Source organism: Phocoena sinus, chromosome 2, assembly GCF_008692025.1.
Source record: "Phocoena sinus isolate mPhoSin1 chromosome 2, mPhoSin1.pri, whole genome shotgun sequence".
Lineage (NCBI taxonomy): Eukaryota > Metazoa > Chordata > Mammalia > Artiodactyla > Phocoenidae > Phocoena > Phocoena sinus.
Window position 1 is genome coordinate 29736303 of NC_045764.1, and position 16142 is coordinate 29752444.

Genomic DNA, 16142 nt, shown 5'->3' on the forward strand with positions numbered 1-16142 from the left:
TAAGACTCGTTTTGTGGCCTAAGATATGATCTATCCTGGAGAATGTTCCATATGAGCTTGAGAAGAATGTTTATTCTGCTGCTTTTCGATAGAGTGTTCTTTATATATCTATTAAATCTATCTGGTGTAATGTGTAATTTAAGGCTGATGTTTCCTTATTGATTTTCTGTCTGGCTGGTCTGTTCATTGATGTGAATGCGGTATTAAAATCCCCTACTCTTATTATTATTGCTGTTGTTTCCCTCTTTATGCCTGTTAATGTTTGCTTTATATATTTAGGTGCTTCTATATTGGGTGCATAAATATATCCAAATGTTATATTTGCTTGTTGGATTTACCCTTTATCATTACATAATGTCCTTTGTCTCGTTACAGTCTTTGTTTTAAAGTTGATTTTATCTAAGTATAGCTACCCCAGCTTTCTTTTAGTTTCCATTTACATGGAATATCTTTTTCTATCTGTTCACTTTCATTTTGTGTGTGTCTTTATACTTGAAGTGGGTCTATTGTAGAAGTATGTAGATGAGTCTTGTGTTGTTGGGTTTTTTTTAATTCATTCACCCGCTGTGTCTTTTGATTGGAGAATTTAGTCTGTTTACATTTAAAGTAGTTATTGATAAGTATGACCTTATTGCCATTTTTAAAATTTCTTTCTGGCTCTTTTGTAGTTCCTCTGTTCCTTTAGTCTTCTCTTACTCTCTTCCTTTGTGGTTTGATGACTTTCTTTAGTGGTGTGCTTAGATTCCTTTCACATTATTTTTTGTGTATCTACTATAGGTTTTTGCTTGATGGTTACCATGAGGCTTACATATAACATATTTATAATAGTCTGTTTTAAGTTGATTAAAAACTTAAGTTTGAGTACATTCTCAAGCCCTGCATTTTTAGTCTTCCCCTTTTATGTTTTTGATGTCACATTTTACATCTTTTTATCTTGTGTATTCCTGAACTAACTGTTTTAGTTATTTTTACTGCTTTTGTCTTTCAACCTAATACTAGGTTTATAAGTGATTAATCTACTACCTTTACTAAATATTTACCTTTACCAGTGAGACACATATTTTCTTGTTACAAATTAGTGCCCTTTCTTTTCAGCTTAAATAAGTTCCTTTAACACTTTTTTTGTAAGGCTGCTTTCATGGTGATGAACTCCTTTAGCTTTTTGCTTGTCTGGAAAACTTTATCTGTCCTTCAATTCTTCTCTTTTTTCTTTTTTCTTTTTTTGTGGTACGTGGGCCTCTCACTGTTGTGGCCTCTCCCATTGCGGAGCACAGGCTCCGGACGCGCAGGCTCAGGGGCCATGGCTCACAGGCCCAGCCGCTCCGCGGCATGTGGGATCTTCCCGGACCAGGGCACGAACCCGTGTCCCCTGCATCAGCAGGCAGACTCTCAACCACTGCGCCACCAGGGAAACCCTGTCCTTCAATTCTGAATGATAACTTTGGCCAGGAGAGTATTCTTGGTTGGAATTTTTTTTTCTTTCTCCTTTCTAAATCAGTCAAGAACTGTTTTATCTTCTTTAATTTAAATCATCAATTTACTCTTTTTTTTTTTCTATTTGAAAAATATTTCTAGAACTTGCCAAAAGTGTGTTGTTTCCTTTTTCAAACTCTCTGTTGTAAATTGGCTTTTGTATGAATTTATGATGATCTCGACTTTAATATTCCAAACTGAGAATGAAGTTGAAACTTTAACAAAATATAGTGGTGCTAATTGTTTGATTGTAATTGATTTGTTTGTTTACAATCGTTGATTTTTTTCACTTACAACAAGTTGATCGTAATTGTTTATTTAACTATAATAATTTCCAAACATTGTTCACATTAAATAAATCTGAAGGCACAAAATATTTGCGATTTCTTTAGGAAAAAAATAACTCCCTGCATTATTTCTAATGGCTAGTGACTATTTGGGGCAAAAATATAATCATCAAATAATTGTAAAGTAGCCAGTCTCGAGGAGGTGGAGTTAAGGAAGGTGGAGGAGGGGCATGAATAAAACATCACACCTAGTAGCTACTCTCAGTGATCAAGAAGTAGGCTAAAATGTATACAGCGATTTTGTTTTTTATAGCTTGCTTTATTATGATGTTAATAAAACAAAGAAACATTTGTTGAGCACATACTGTGAGCGACGAATGTCCTAGGAATTATAGGAATCAGAGATAATGGAAAAATCCTCCTTGTCCCCCTGATCACTAAGGAAGAGACAAATTGATAAATCCATTGATAGGAAAACAGTAAGAACCCTAGTTTGGATTGCTGCAAAATCCAATATGAAATAAAACAAATTCAGATTTTTTTCATTTCATAATTTCATAATTTAATTTCATAATTAAAGTGTATATTAATTTAGCTTTTACATTTAAAATAGGAAAAAGATTAGAGCAGTGATTGCATTTATAGGAAATAGTTCAAATTGTTTATTCTTTATTTATGTTTATTCTTTATTATACTTTTATTGCATTAATATAATTTCTAACACCTTGACTGCTTCTGAAAGCTTATAGAAGCTAAAGTTGTAAAAGGCCTTTATGTGTCCAAGAATTCATGTTAGATTTTAAAGTCATTTTGGTTTGATCTCAGACTGTTTGCTATCACCTGGGTATGCTGAGAAAATGTCTGGCACTGGGATGAAGGCAGGGATTTGAATCTGCAAGTTCTTCACAACTGGTTATTTTTCTCATGTTTTTTAAATCTTTTTAATCCTGCTTTGTGGTGATTTTTTTCTAGAGTTCAAAACTTTAAAATAATTCAAAAATTTTACCATAATTTTTATCTAAATTCAGGGATTAGGATTCCAAAATCCTAAAAGTTAGGAAAAGTTGAAGTTGAGAAACTTAGGATGTGGGGAAGGAGAGGGATCAGGCCCTACAAAGCCTGTCTTAAGTGCCCTTTACGTTCATTGCAATCACACAAGACAGGACTCATTAATAGAGGAAATAGGTGTCATTTTGCACAACATAAATTAGCATTAACTCACTAATGCCGTGGTCCCTGCCCTATTTTACTCCCTAGAAATCCTCCCCGTTTCTGTGATGGTAATTAAATTCTGTGTGGCTTTGCTCTAGGTTCTTAGCATCCTAGGTGTATTTGTATTTAATACCTTATTCCAGTGTTCAGGCTTCTCAGATTTTTAAGTCAGATTTGCTGGCTTTTGTTTCCCATCTTGATTCCAGGGACTCAGAATAACTTGAAAGGCTTAAAGTGAAAATGTAATACTCTCTATATAGGTTAATGTGCACACATATACACAACAGAAAATGCATGTGTACAATTAATTGTATCTTTATAATTTGTATTGATAGGCAAACTGTGGACAAGAAGTATGAAGGTTGCTTACAACATTCTGCATAAATTAGGTACAAAACAAGAACCTATGGTGCGACCTGGAGATAGGGTAAGTGCAATTTAAATTATCACATCTGCAAGACACGTGGTCTGAGGTGGAGAAGACACCCACTGTTTTAAAGTTGCAACGTTCAGTGCCTCCATACTACTAAATCAGGCTTTCTTAACATTTACTGTGAACCAGAAGCAGTTATTCAGCAGGATTAATCTTCACAGTAACTCAGCAAGTTTAACTATAGTAGTTCTCACATTTTATCCATTAGGATATTAGAACTTGAGAGGGTAAGAATCATATCAGCTGAAGGCACATAGCTAGAAAGTGGTATAGCCAGTGCTCATATCCATTTCTGTCCAACCACAAAACCTGTGTTCCTAACCCCTGACATATGTGGTCTCCTAGTTTGGAATGTACTTGCACTGTCTCCCTGAGTAGGCAGGACAATTGTGTTTAGAACTTTTTTATATTAGTCAGTGATATCGAAAATCCTGGCAGCAAACTGCTGGTATGTTCCTTTCCTAGTGTTAAATTTCTTGATATAGGCTACTATCTTTCATTGAAAAGCACAATTTTATTCTTACTACAATCTGCTAAGTTACTGAGAACAGATATTGGTATTTCCTTTTTAATGTTACACCCAGAGCAGTTAATAATCTTGCCCAAGCTTTACACCCCATTTAAGATGTGGGGCTGACAGTAGAACCTAGTTTTCTTGCCTTAAATGGAGTGATTTTTTTTTCCATGTGTTGCTATTTACCTCAGAATGCCCCAAGACTGGGTTACCCACCTGCACCCGAAGGATTCCAAATTAATTTTATAAAAATATCATTTTAGAGCACCATAAACCAACAAGAATATAAGCTATGATTTACTTAAGAGATATTATAAAAACATGAGCCCATTATGGGGAATTTTTAATAAGATTGCTGCAGCCCCAGGATTCTGTGGTAGGCTATGATTCTTTCCAGTTTAATGAACAAGTTTGATCTTTAGCTTTTAAAAGTCAATTATAGGTCTCACACTTCCTCATTATAAAACTTACTGTAAAGCTACAGCAATCAAAGCTGTGTGGTATTAACACAAAGACAGATATAGACCAAAGGAATAGAATAGAAAACCCAGAAATAACTCCTTACATGTAGGGTCAAGGGGCTTTCAAGAAGGATGCTAAGACATTAAATGGGGGAAAGGATAGTCTACTCAACAAATGGTGCTTGGAAAATTGGATATGCATAAGCAAAAACCCAAAATTGAACCTTTATACCATATATTAAAAAATTAACTCAAAATGGATTAAAGACCTAAACTCTTAGAATAAAACATAGGGGAAATGTTTCATGACATTGGATTTGGCAATGATTTCTTGGATATGGCACCAAAAGCACAGGGAACAAAAAAATTGATAAATTGCACTTCATCAAAATTAAAAAATTCTGGGCTTCCCTGGTGGCGCAGTGGTTAAGAATCCGCCTGCCAATGCGGGGGACCACGGGTTCAAGCCCTGGTCTGGGAAGATCTCACATGCCACAGAACAACTAAGCCCATGTGCCACAACTACTGAGCCTGTGTGCCACACTGCTGAAGCCCGTGAGCCTAGAGCCCGTGCTCTGCAACAAGAGAAGCCACCACAATGAGAAGCTCACGCACCACAACAGAGTAGCCCCTGCTTGCTGCAACTGAAGCCCACGCACAGCAACAAAGACCCAATGCAGCCAAAAATAAATAAATAAAATAAATGTATAAAATTTAAAACTTCTGTGTACCAAAGGACACTTTTGAGAGTGAAAAAGAAACATACAGAATGGGAGAAAATGTTTACAAATCATATATCTGATAAAAGATTAGTATCCAGAATATATAAAGAAGTTCTACAACTCAACAACAACAACCAAAAAAAAAGTTTAAAAATCAGGCAAAGGACTTGAATAGACCTTTTTCCAGGGAAGATTTACAAATAGCCAAATAAGCCCATGAATCACTAATCATTAGGGAAATATATGTCAAAACCACATGAGCTACCACTTCACACTCATTAGGATGGCTGCTATCAAAAACAGAAAATAGTAGGTGAAGACAAGAATGTGAAGAAATTGGAACCCTTGTGCATTGCTGGTAGGAATATACGGTGGTGGAGCCACTGTGGAAAACAGTACTATGATGGTTCCTTAAAAAATTAAACATCCGATCCGATAATTCCACTTCAGTTTCAAAAGAATTGAAAGCAAGGACTTGAACAGATATATCTACACCAATGTTCATAGCAGCACTATTCACAAAAACCAAAAGGAAGAAGCAACTCAAGCATCCACGGTCGGGTGAATGAATAAACAGAAGATGGTATGTTCGTATGGTGTAATACTATTCAGCCTTAAAAAGGAAGGAAATTCTGACACATTCTACAACATGGATGTACCTTGAGGACATTATGCTCAGTAAAATAAGCCAGTCACAAAGGATAAATATTGTATGGTTCCATTTATATGAGGTACTTAGAGTACTTAAATTCCTCGAGACAGAAGAACGATGGATACCAGGGGCTATGGGAAGCGGGAAATGGGGAGTTATTGTTTAATAGGGACAGAGTTACAGTTTAGGAAAATGAAAATGTTCTGGAAATGGATGGTTGATGATGGTTTTACAACAGTGTAAATGTACTTAATGCCACTGAACTGTATACTTGAAAATGGTCAAGATGGTGAACTTTGTTATATTTATTTTATCACGATAAAAAAAGTCAGTTGTAATATATCTCCCTTATCTATAATTTGGTTAATAGTCTTAGTAGTTTTTTTAAAAAAGTCTTTGGCCTTCAGACTCTTGAAGTTCCTTTACAATAGCAATTACAAAATAAACCATCTCTGTTCTACTAAGAAGTCAGTAGGAATGTGGGGGGCAAGTTTTGATAGAACAAAATATGTAAAAAGATTTTCTTTAGCAGGGAGTGGTTTGAATTGTATGAGGTGGGACTACTTTTCTAAATTATTCCTTTAAAAAGTTTTCATATGGCTGGCACCTGGCATGTGTGTATAAAAACTTATTAAAAAAGCATATGTGACTGTAGTATTCAATTGATAATAGCCTTCTGTCCCAATAAACAGGATTCTTTACCTCTTTGAAAATCATTTTTAATTAAATATTTTCCGAGGATAATGAACATTCTGTCCTTAGCATAAAAATTATAGACGCTTTTCATGTGGGTGACCCTATTAATGCACTTCGGGGAGTCCTGCTTGGGCTTTGAAAAGGCATTTATGTGCCTAAGCTGAATAGGTTTTCAGGATATTATAGTGGGAGCTGTGGAACAAACAAAGATGCATCATATGTGAAGCCTGCCTTCAGGGAGCTTGCAGAGTTAAAAAAAAAATAAATAAAGACATTGATAATTGGCTATCTGTAAATTGGAAAATGATACAGGTCCCCAAAATAGGTGGTGAGAGATACAGCTGAACTCTTTGGGAAGGACAGAGAATATTCTCATTGTGGGAGCTTCTGGCGTCTGAGACTTCTTGAGGAGAAAAAGAAAGCCCGTGGCTCTTGGTCAGGTTGTAGGACAGAGTGTGGAAAGGAGCTGAGGGGGGATTGTGTGGTATGTGGACAGAACAAGCCGGGCACTGGGACAGCAAGGCTGTTACAGGAAGACCAGCGGAGGAGAGTGGAGGAAGGAGGTGGTCTGTTGACGCTCTGTGCATAGTTAAGTGTGATGAAATATCAGAGAATACATAGGGAATTGAATGAAAAGAAACCATGTGGGTTTATGAAAATGAGACATCTGTATATTTGTACAGTGTTGCAATGGAATCACTGTGTGGTCACCAAACAACAGGGCTTGTGACTGATTGAGATGTAAAAGGAAAGTTTGGTGAGACTGATACAGTCTTCCCTTCCTTAAAACAGATTTTTTAAAAATTCAGTTTCGATTCTAAATGAGCCTTTAGCTATTTGACCATTTTCTATTTGTCACTTTTATATTTTTGAGAGCATATAATGCACAATTTTATATTCTGCTTTTATCCACTTTACATTAGTATAACAATTTCATCCTGTTTTAACCCAACTCTGCAAGGTTATATAATATGGCCTTATCAGCATGAACTTTAGTGATCGAGCAGTGGGAATTTTAAATCCTGGATCAAGTTGCCCTTCCTTGGAACAGAGCTGGGGTAGGAGTCAGACCAGAAGCTCCTCTTTGGAAATATGTTGATCCACAGTCTGGCTCTGGAAGCAGCACCTTCTTTCTCTCGGTTCTATGCTCTTGAAGACTCCTGCGTGTGGAATAGGTTAGTCCTAGGAGGACTAACAAGTCCAAATTTAACTAGTCCTCTATGAGTGGGTGCAGCCATTAGTTTTTGGTGGAACTTCAACATCTTCTGCATTTTATTAACATCCTCTGTTTTGGTTCAAGGAGAGCAGTCTTGCAGCAGTGGTGCCTTGGAAGCTTTGCAAACATTCGATTGAATGTTGTTGCTTTGCCAGATCCAGAACTAAAAATAGATGCTGTCAACTCTCTGACCACCAGTTGAAGGCAGACACCTGAGGCCAGTGCAAACCTCAGATCATTTTTAAAATAATTGTTTGTGATTCATATGCAGAGACATGCAAATAAATCCTTTTATTCCTCCTTTGAAATCCTACTGATAGTAGCCTGGCATCTGTCTGGGTGCTTTTGGGACAAAATAAGGATTAATATCTAATCAACAGTTATTTCACAGGGTTTCTTAAAATTCTTCAGTAGTGCAGAATGGCTTTTATTGGCCTTAATGGTTTCATTTGTCTCTGTTTGGCTGATTTTAGTAAACTGCAGGAATACCATATAGAAAGGCAGTCTTCACATAATTCCAAACTTAATTTTATTTCCATCAACTATCCTGTGTTGCTAACAGAGCCAAATTTAAGATGCAGCCTGCTCCATCCTCAGCTGTCATCTGAGTCCTTTATGCCAACCTGCTTACTTAGATATTGAGGTAATTAGGATGTCTTATCCAACTGTTCATGACAAAGTTAATAACTTCTAGTTAGGGCATTTTTAAAGAAAAAAATGTGTTAAATTCCTGAATGAGGTAATACCAAAATCATATACATCTGCTAAATCATGGGATTTATGTGCTTAATTATCAGCAAGGAAGAGCAGTGCCGATGCTGGAGCAACACATGGGAGAAGCTTGTGTTAAAGTGGAAGCAGAGTCCTGCAGAGCTCAGTGGGGATCCAGAAATAGGACTGCCTGTTGTATCCTGAAGGCAGCTTCTAGAGCTAGAGTAGGAAGGGCCACTCCAGAAGGAGCATCGGGCAACAGGAGAGCAAGCGAATCGACGTTGCGTTAGCTCCACAGCAGATGCTAACCTGAGCGCCAGGTGGATGTAAATGGGATGAAGCTGACAACATAAAGGAGAAACTTGACAAGTTTATATGCAACATTAAATACACTAATAAAAATAAAACAGAATATTATATCGAGAAGTCTGCATCAAATGTAAGAGTTAATACTATGAAATATATTTAAAGATTTTATGGGAAATGTCAAAACACCAGCAGATAAATAGGCAAAGGAAATGAAACACAGTTCATACAAGGACGAATAAGCCATCTGATGGAAAATTGTTCTTCATTAAGATTCCCTTCAGGACTATCAGAAAACATTTGAAAAATCATACTATCCATTATTGGGTTATTAGGATAGTAATTTAAATTTACCTTTTAGAACTCCATGATTATTGTACTCCTGGTTCTTCAGAGGCTGAGCTGGAGAGGCAGTGGGCGGCTGGAGATGTGTGGCCAGGTGTTCACGGAAACCTTCCCTGGGAGGGCAGAAAGCCAGATGCCGCAGGTGCGGGCTGACCGAGCGCCGGCTCCCAGGGCCGGGGCCTCGTGGGCAGTTGTGGTTCATGGCTACCTGCTGTGTGTCAGGCACGGTGTGAGCTCTTGCATACATTTTCTCATTTGACCTTTACTACAACGCTAGGACACTAATATTCTCAATTTTCAGGTAAGTCAAGGCTTGGGGAGCTAAATCTGAGCTGGGATCAGAATAGAGTCAGCTGTGAGCCCAGCACCTTAGGGAGGAAGTGCACAGCGTTCAGTTACGATGGTGAAGACTCTGTGGACGTACGAGGACGCACTTCAGAGTGAGAGACAGATAGTATATGCACTGTGGTTTTACCTGTGTAAAACTATGTGCCGATGGGGGAGTGTAAACAGCAAGGGTAGTTGCATTCTGGTGCGGTGTCAGAGATGACCCGGATAATCTGTTTGCCTTCCATGTGAGATCAAGGAAAAGCATCTGATAACTTATTAAAATGCATCTTACTAATATGCATTTTTCAAGCAGGGCATCTAAATTTTTTCCAGTGGCATCGTGTTAGTGGTTAATCCCTCTCTCTCTGCGTTGGTCCAGGTGGCACTGGTGTTCCCCAACAATGACCCTGCTGCCTCCATGGTGGCTTTCTACGGCTGCCTGCTGGCCGAAGTTGTGCCTGTGCCCATCGAGGTGCCCCTCACAAGAAAGGTAAATAATGTATCTTTCTGTTCAAGCCTGTTGGCCGGGAAGGTCGATTCTCCTGCCCTGGAAGGTTCTGTCATGGGGTCAGAATGTGCAGACGGCCATCTTCAAGAGCTTTCATCTCAGCAGGATGTGGATCAGGAAGCACAGGGCTGTTTGCCTTGTCTCTGAGGCTCTGCGCAGGTTGTCGTTGGTTGTCCCAGACAAGGGAGCAGCATTGACGCTGCAGCTCCACTCAGCGGCCGGATTGAGCTGCTGCCCTGAGGTGGCGCCTTCTGTGCGTTGAGCAGGGTGATCTGCCAGCAAAGCAGGTGTTCCAGTATCTCGTTCCTCAGTGTCACTGCCCTAGAAATCTGGGTAAATGATAGATTTTTCACTTATTTTTATTTCAGGGGTGGCCGTTGTTGCATTTGTGCAGGTGTTTGGACATTAACAAGTTCCAGGTTCACCTACGATTTGTTGGATCTTATTCTATGATTAGAATAAATAACTATCTTGCTGTTACAGTTGTAGTGTAGTCCAGTGTCGGAACCCTACACAGCAGTGTGTGTGTCTTTGTCCGCGTAAATGCTTGACTTCTTGCACCACAGACCTGTGGTAACTTTGGAAGGGAAGGCCGAGGGAGGAGGCTGTGCTGGGGTTGACCCTGATGGTCCCCCGAGAGGTGCTCTGATGCTGTCGAAGGAGACGGGGCCGATGGCTGTGGGGTAGGCGCCCTGCCACTGGTTGTGTTATGTGTCGTGCCCTTGGGCTCCACCCTGGATTCACCGGGCTGTCACTTAGCACACCATCATGAGCAGAGTGTGTGGGGTGACTCTTCCAGCTCCAAAGTGCTAAGGTTTTCGTGTGCCCAGGCTCAGAGTTTCCAGAGAATCTTCCAGCTCTCTTTGTGGCTACTCATTATGAAAATGGGGAAGTGCCTCAAGGTCTGTTCACGGTGTGTGGGTACCTTTGAAACTCTGCTCCTTGGGTCGGAAGGAGAGAACGAGGGGATCCCTTAGAATAAGGTTGGGAAATGGTTGCTGTTTCCCTTTTCCTGGGTACAAAATCTTCAAGTTCCCTCCTGGGCCTCCTAGGCACCTGCAAGCGTCAGGCGGGATGGCAGGTGGCCCTGGAAGGGGGGTGAGCCCTGCAGCCACTGACATCAGAGCCCCCTCCAGTGGCCTGAGGAGAACCCTGATTTCTGCGAGGGTTTGCTTCTAGCATTCCTGGTGTATAATACACACCCCGTAAAGTGCTTCCTCATCTTCCTGAGCCCTATGACCTTCACAACTGACGAGAAATGCAGAAGGGTTTGGGGATTTACTGAGCAGGTAGCCACGTTCTCCTGTGTGATTCTTTGGTGCTGTGACTAACCTGGAAAGCCTCTCAAGGGATGTGTGATGCTCCTCTTTAATTGATATCTAATTCAGTGGGTTGAGGTCCTCTGGAAATAGAAAAGAAAACCCTCTGGATTCTCTAGTCAATGGCATCAGGATGCTAATTTGGAGAAATTCATAGGCTAATGAGTGAAGAGACTGATTCTCTGTCAGCACTGCACTAACAGACTCCAGAACATTTGTTACTGTTGTTATGAGTAGCGGTTATTGTTTACTCATCACATATCGAATTTAGATTTGTCTACTCTACATCTATAGCCTGGTGTTTTCCAGACCAGGTCTGGTTTGCAGAGGAAAATCATTTGAATGAAGAGGCACCTGTCTCTGCCACTTCCTGACCAGGCATTGTCGAGCGGAGCCAGGGTGTCTCACCTGCAACTCCTCTGGGTCTCCTGACACGTGCTTGCCAGCCGTCTCAGGCGTTGCAGGCTGTGACCTGCCAGGTAGCTGTGTCTCACTCACCTCTCAGACCCATTCAGACTCTCATATTGTACCATGTACCTCAGGACCAGGAACCCTCTCTCAGAAGAAAAAGCTGAGGTTTCTTCTTGGCCCTCTCTCCCTCGGAACGTTTCTAAGGGTAACAGAACCAGCAGATGACTCACGGGTTATTGTTAAGCCAGAAGCCGTGCGTTGGGCCTCAGTCTGTAGTTTCAGAATGTAATGTTCATTCTTAGAAAACGTTACTTTTTTTTTTTTTTTGCGGTACGCGGGCCTCTCATGGTTGTGGCCTCTCCCATTGTGGGGCACAGGCTCCGGACACACAGACTTAGCGGCCATGACTCACGGGCCCAGCCACTCTACGGTATGTGGGATCTTCCCAGACCAGGGCACGAACCCATGTCCCCTGCATCGGCAGGCGGACTCTCAACCACTGCACCACCAGGGAAGCCCAACTTTACTTATTTTTAAATAAAAGAATCCACTGGCTCGGTTGCCATTCAGCACAGGGTAAGATGTGCACAGGGGTGTAGGTGATGAAGTTTGTGAATCCTCTATCCACCAGTCCTATGCATGCTAGTCTTGTCTTAAAATAAAGGGCCTAATGAGAACCAAATTTTCAGAATCATCAATGTTGATTAGCCTCACTGAGCGATTTAGTCCCATGTGCATTTATATTCTTTGTTCTAGTTCTTGGGGTGAGGGGAGAAGGCTCATTTTTCACTTGAAGAGTTCATAGTGGGAGAAATGGGTGTCCCTCCAATGGTTTGGCCACGGAGTGGGCAGGGGCAAGAGAGGAGCCTCCAGAAGTCTGTGCCGTGATGGGCAGGTCTGGACAGTGGCTGTCCTCCTCGCCCTCTTGAGGTGGCTGAGCTGGTCTGTGAAGGCCAGATGCCAGCAAAGTGGGCCTGTGGACTGGCGGAGACCACTGAGCCGCATTTCCCTTCTGCCAGCTTGGGAAGTAGCAAGGCTGTAGCGGGGGTGGAATTCTGCATATCCTAAGTGCCATAGGGCCAGAGACCAAGTGGGCCCCGGAGGCCACAGGAGTCCAGCCAGGCAGGGCCTGGCCCATCAGCACTTGCCTCTGGGCTCAGAGGGGGCTCACTGTCCTGCATGATGCAAACTGTTCTTTCCTTAGAATCTAGCACATGCCCCACTTGTTTGCTTTAACCAAGGTTTCAGATGTCCTGTTAAAATGAAACATCTCTGGAAGGAAAAACATAGACGTCTTGTCACATACTTAAAATCTCACGTGAACCATCACATGATCCTTCCCTTGGGAGTGCATTTTGCTGGAAGAAATCAGAGGGAGTTGGGGTGGGGAGGGAGGGAAATGGGGCAGCCCGAGGGTGACACCCACCCAACGGAAGTGTTTGTGGGTAGAAGGTTATGCCCCACGTCTGGGATTTGTTTTAAAATAACAAATCTGCATGTGTGCATGTGTTTGAGGTAAGAGATGAGAACAGATTTGCCAACGTTGATAATCGTTGGTGCTGGGTGACAGGAACGTAGGATTTCTTTCTCCTTTTCTTTGTATCTTTGTGTCTGCTTGGAAATTTCCAGTATAAATAAAAAGTTAAAAATTAATTGGCAAAACAACAATACATTAATGACATGTTTCTGTTAGTATTGATAAGGAAAATTTCTTGGTCAGGTTTCTTGGATCCCCTGGTTGTATGACCATAATAATCTTTAAACTAGTGGGTCTGCAGCCTGTCTTGTGTTGACTCTGCAGAGTAATGCATCGAGAGCCCCTCACTCAGTTTCGTCTGCATTGTTGTCTCACCTCCTGAGGCAGCTGAGAAGCCAGCGGTTTGGGTAGGCAAGCATCAAAATTGGAAAAGCACCAGCTAGTAGTTGCAGGTCCACAAATCCGGAACGAGTTCACAAGAGACGCTTTCCGTGAACTCACCTCACATTTACTGGAGGGAGAGTCCTTCTCATGGGTATGGCTGATGCTTTCTGACCTGGAGACTGAGACGGGACAAGGTGAGGCTGATCGAGTGCGCATTTACTGCTTGAGAAGTGACTTGTCAGAGACCATGGGTGTGGAGAGACTGCCGGGGAAGGGACATGCTTCGTCAGCTCTCTATGTTGGAGAAAGATTGAAAGTGAGGGAAAGGTTTGAACTCAGGTGTGGGTCAGCTTTTCTTGCACAGCAAAAGAGAGTCATTTGTGAGATATTGTGGTCCCGGACAGCTCAGCTCTACAGAGGAAGGGCCCCTGAGCCCAGCCGCAGGCCAGAAACAGCCATTCCAGGGAAAAGCGCTCAGGAAACATGGGAGGTGGTGTCAGGGCCTGAGTGCTCTGGCCGTCAGGGCAGTGGTTCACGTGCCTCCTCAGTAGCTTCCTGTGGAGCCTTTCTGGACAGTGGTGTGGGGTGTTGGGGGGCTCCCAAGTATCGGGGCTCAGGGCCCTGTCCCCAGATCCAGGAGAGATGGCCCATGGAGGCCACAGATGGCTCTGTGGGCTCTGCCAGAGGCTCTGGGGTCAAGCTGGGCTTAATTTCAGGGATCCCGGTGCATGAAGGAGACAGAGCGCTCTGAGAGCAGGTGGAAGGGTCTCATCTCAGCCCAATGGGGTGCTTGGGTGGGGCTGTTTCTGCGAAGCTAGCTTTTGGCTGGACCTCTGCGTAGGAATTTCCAGACCAAGAAGATGGGGGAGGAGCAAGCATGGAAGCTGAATTTCATGGTAACCATGGATTCTGTTTACGGTTACTCTCACCCTTCCTCTGTATTTTAGGGTCTTTAGGAGCAGATACTGGGAAGACGGGGCCCAGGGGACAGCGGACCTCTACCGTGAACCCTGAGAGGTCTTGCAGTTGGCCCTGGTGCTCCCTCTCCTGAGCCATTCTGAGCCTGTCTGTAGGCGGTCCCAGCAAGTTCACGCTCCTAAAGAGACGCCCTTCTGCTCCTAAACCTGGCTTCAGAACCTATCTCCCCACCCCTTTACCCGGTCACAGCTTTTGGCCATGTGATACCCAAATTCACATTGAAGTGACTGATTATAATTCTCCTTGAAAAAGCACTGCTTGAAGGAACAATCCCACAGGGTCCCCAAAATGGGAAGGTCCCCATGTGCGGAGCACCAGGCCTCCTCCCCCTTGCCGGGGCTGCAAGGGTGTTGGGAGGCTGGCTGTGCGTGATGCTGTGTAAAGAGACGCGGCTTTTAAATCTGCAGTGAGGAGTACGAACTAGGCACTTGGAGGATGTAGTTTTGAGATGTCGATGTTGCCGATTTTACTGGGGTGAGAATGTTGTCTCACGTGGGAAGGAAGGAGGTGACAGCCTCACCACAGTCCTGACGTTTCCCTTCTAGGAATGCCGGCTGCTTCACGGCTTTATTTTCTGAATCATAGCTGGTGGGAGTAAGGAAAGCGAATTGAACTGACTGGCGGGGTGGCTGGACGCTCAGGGTGGTGGCGCCTGGGGCTGCCCCTCCCGCAGCATCTGCTCCCAAGTCCTGGCAGTCAGTCTGTGCGGCGGCACCCCTCCACGCACATGCCCTTACTCTGTGGTCGGCATGGGTGTCCAGTCCACCACGCCGGATGTGATCAAAGACCGCTTGGTGTTAGTGTCCTGAGTGCAGAGATGTGTTCTTGGACCCGCTCTGTGTACCGAGGTCATGGTCCTGTACAACCAGAGGGGAACAGAACAAGACCCCCTGAGCGCAGCACACTCTGTGCTCCCAGTGTGCATTCCTTACAGCCAGCCAAAGACACAGCGCAGATGACGAGACTGAGGCCAAGCTAGTGCCCTGTTCAAGGTCAGGCAGCTGGCAAGTGGCAGCCTGAGATTTGACCCCAGCTGTGCAGACACCAGCCCGTGCCCTGGCACTCTGGTTGAACCTCTCCTCAGGGAGGTTGGTGCCATCCCAGGGCCCAAGGGTGAGACCGTGTTCTGTTAGGAGAGTGGCCATCACCTCTGCTCGTGACCCTTCTCTCCTTGCTGCCGTCTCCCAGGATGCAGGAAGCCAGCAGATCGGGTTCTTGCTTGGAAGCTGTGGAGTGACTGTAGCCTTGACGAGTGACGCTTGCCACAAAGGGCTGCCGAAGAGCCCGACGGGGGAGATCCCACAGTTCAAAGGTGAGCCTCAGTGCCAGGCGGGGAGGATGTGCTCCGAGGCATCTGTGCCAACACACAAGGTTTCAGATCACACCCCACATGCTCTCAGCCTGCACGTGATGTGCTGTAACTGCAGGAGGCTTACAGCACCTTAGCCGTGGCCTTAGACTTGGTGGAAACACCAGCGATTTGGTCTGGCTTGTGCTGTTGTGAAGCGTGCCACCAACGGGAAGGTGGTGTCACACCTGTCTTCTGGGGGATGCTTGCCTGAAAGGAATTTGTCCTTTATTTCCAAGGTTGGCCAAAGCTATTATGGTTTGTCACAGAGTCAAAACATCTCTCTAAACCTCCTCGAGATTGGTTCCCGCACATTAAGGACGCAAATAATGACACTGCGTATATCGAGGTGAGTTGCT

The 16142-nt window shown here is 43.3% G+C and overlaps 1 protein-coding gene across 3 annotated transcripts in view; it reads left to right on the forward strand.

Annotated features, from left to right (window-relative positions):
* DIP2C (disco interacting protein 2 homolog C) overlaps nucleotides 1–16142 on the forward strand; it is a 372892-nt gene that overhangs the window by 252391 nt on the left and 104359 nt on the right. For all 3 annotated transcript variants that reach the window (XM_032623322.1, XM_032623323.1, XM_032623324.1), the window contains 4 exons: nucleotides 3308–3399; nucleotides 9738–9848; nucleotides 15624–15747; nucleotides 16023–16132. In XM_032623322.1, the coding sequence (XP_032479213.1) occupies nucleotides 3308–3399; nucleotides 9738–9848; nucleotides 15624–15747; nucleotides 16023–16132 (437 nt within the window). The remainder of the gene's footprint in view (nucleotides 1–3307; nucleotides 3400–9737; nucleotides 9849–15623; nucleotides 15748–16022; nucleotides 16133–16142) is intronic.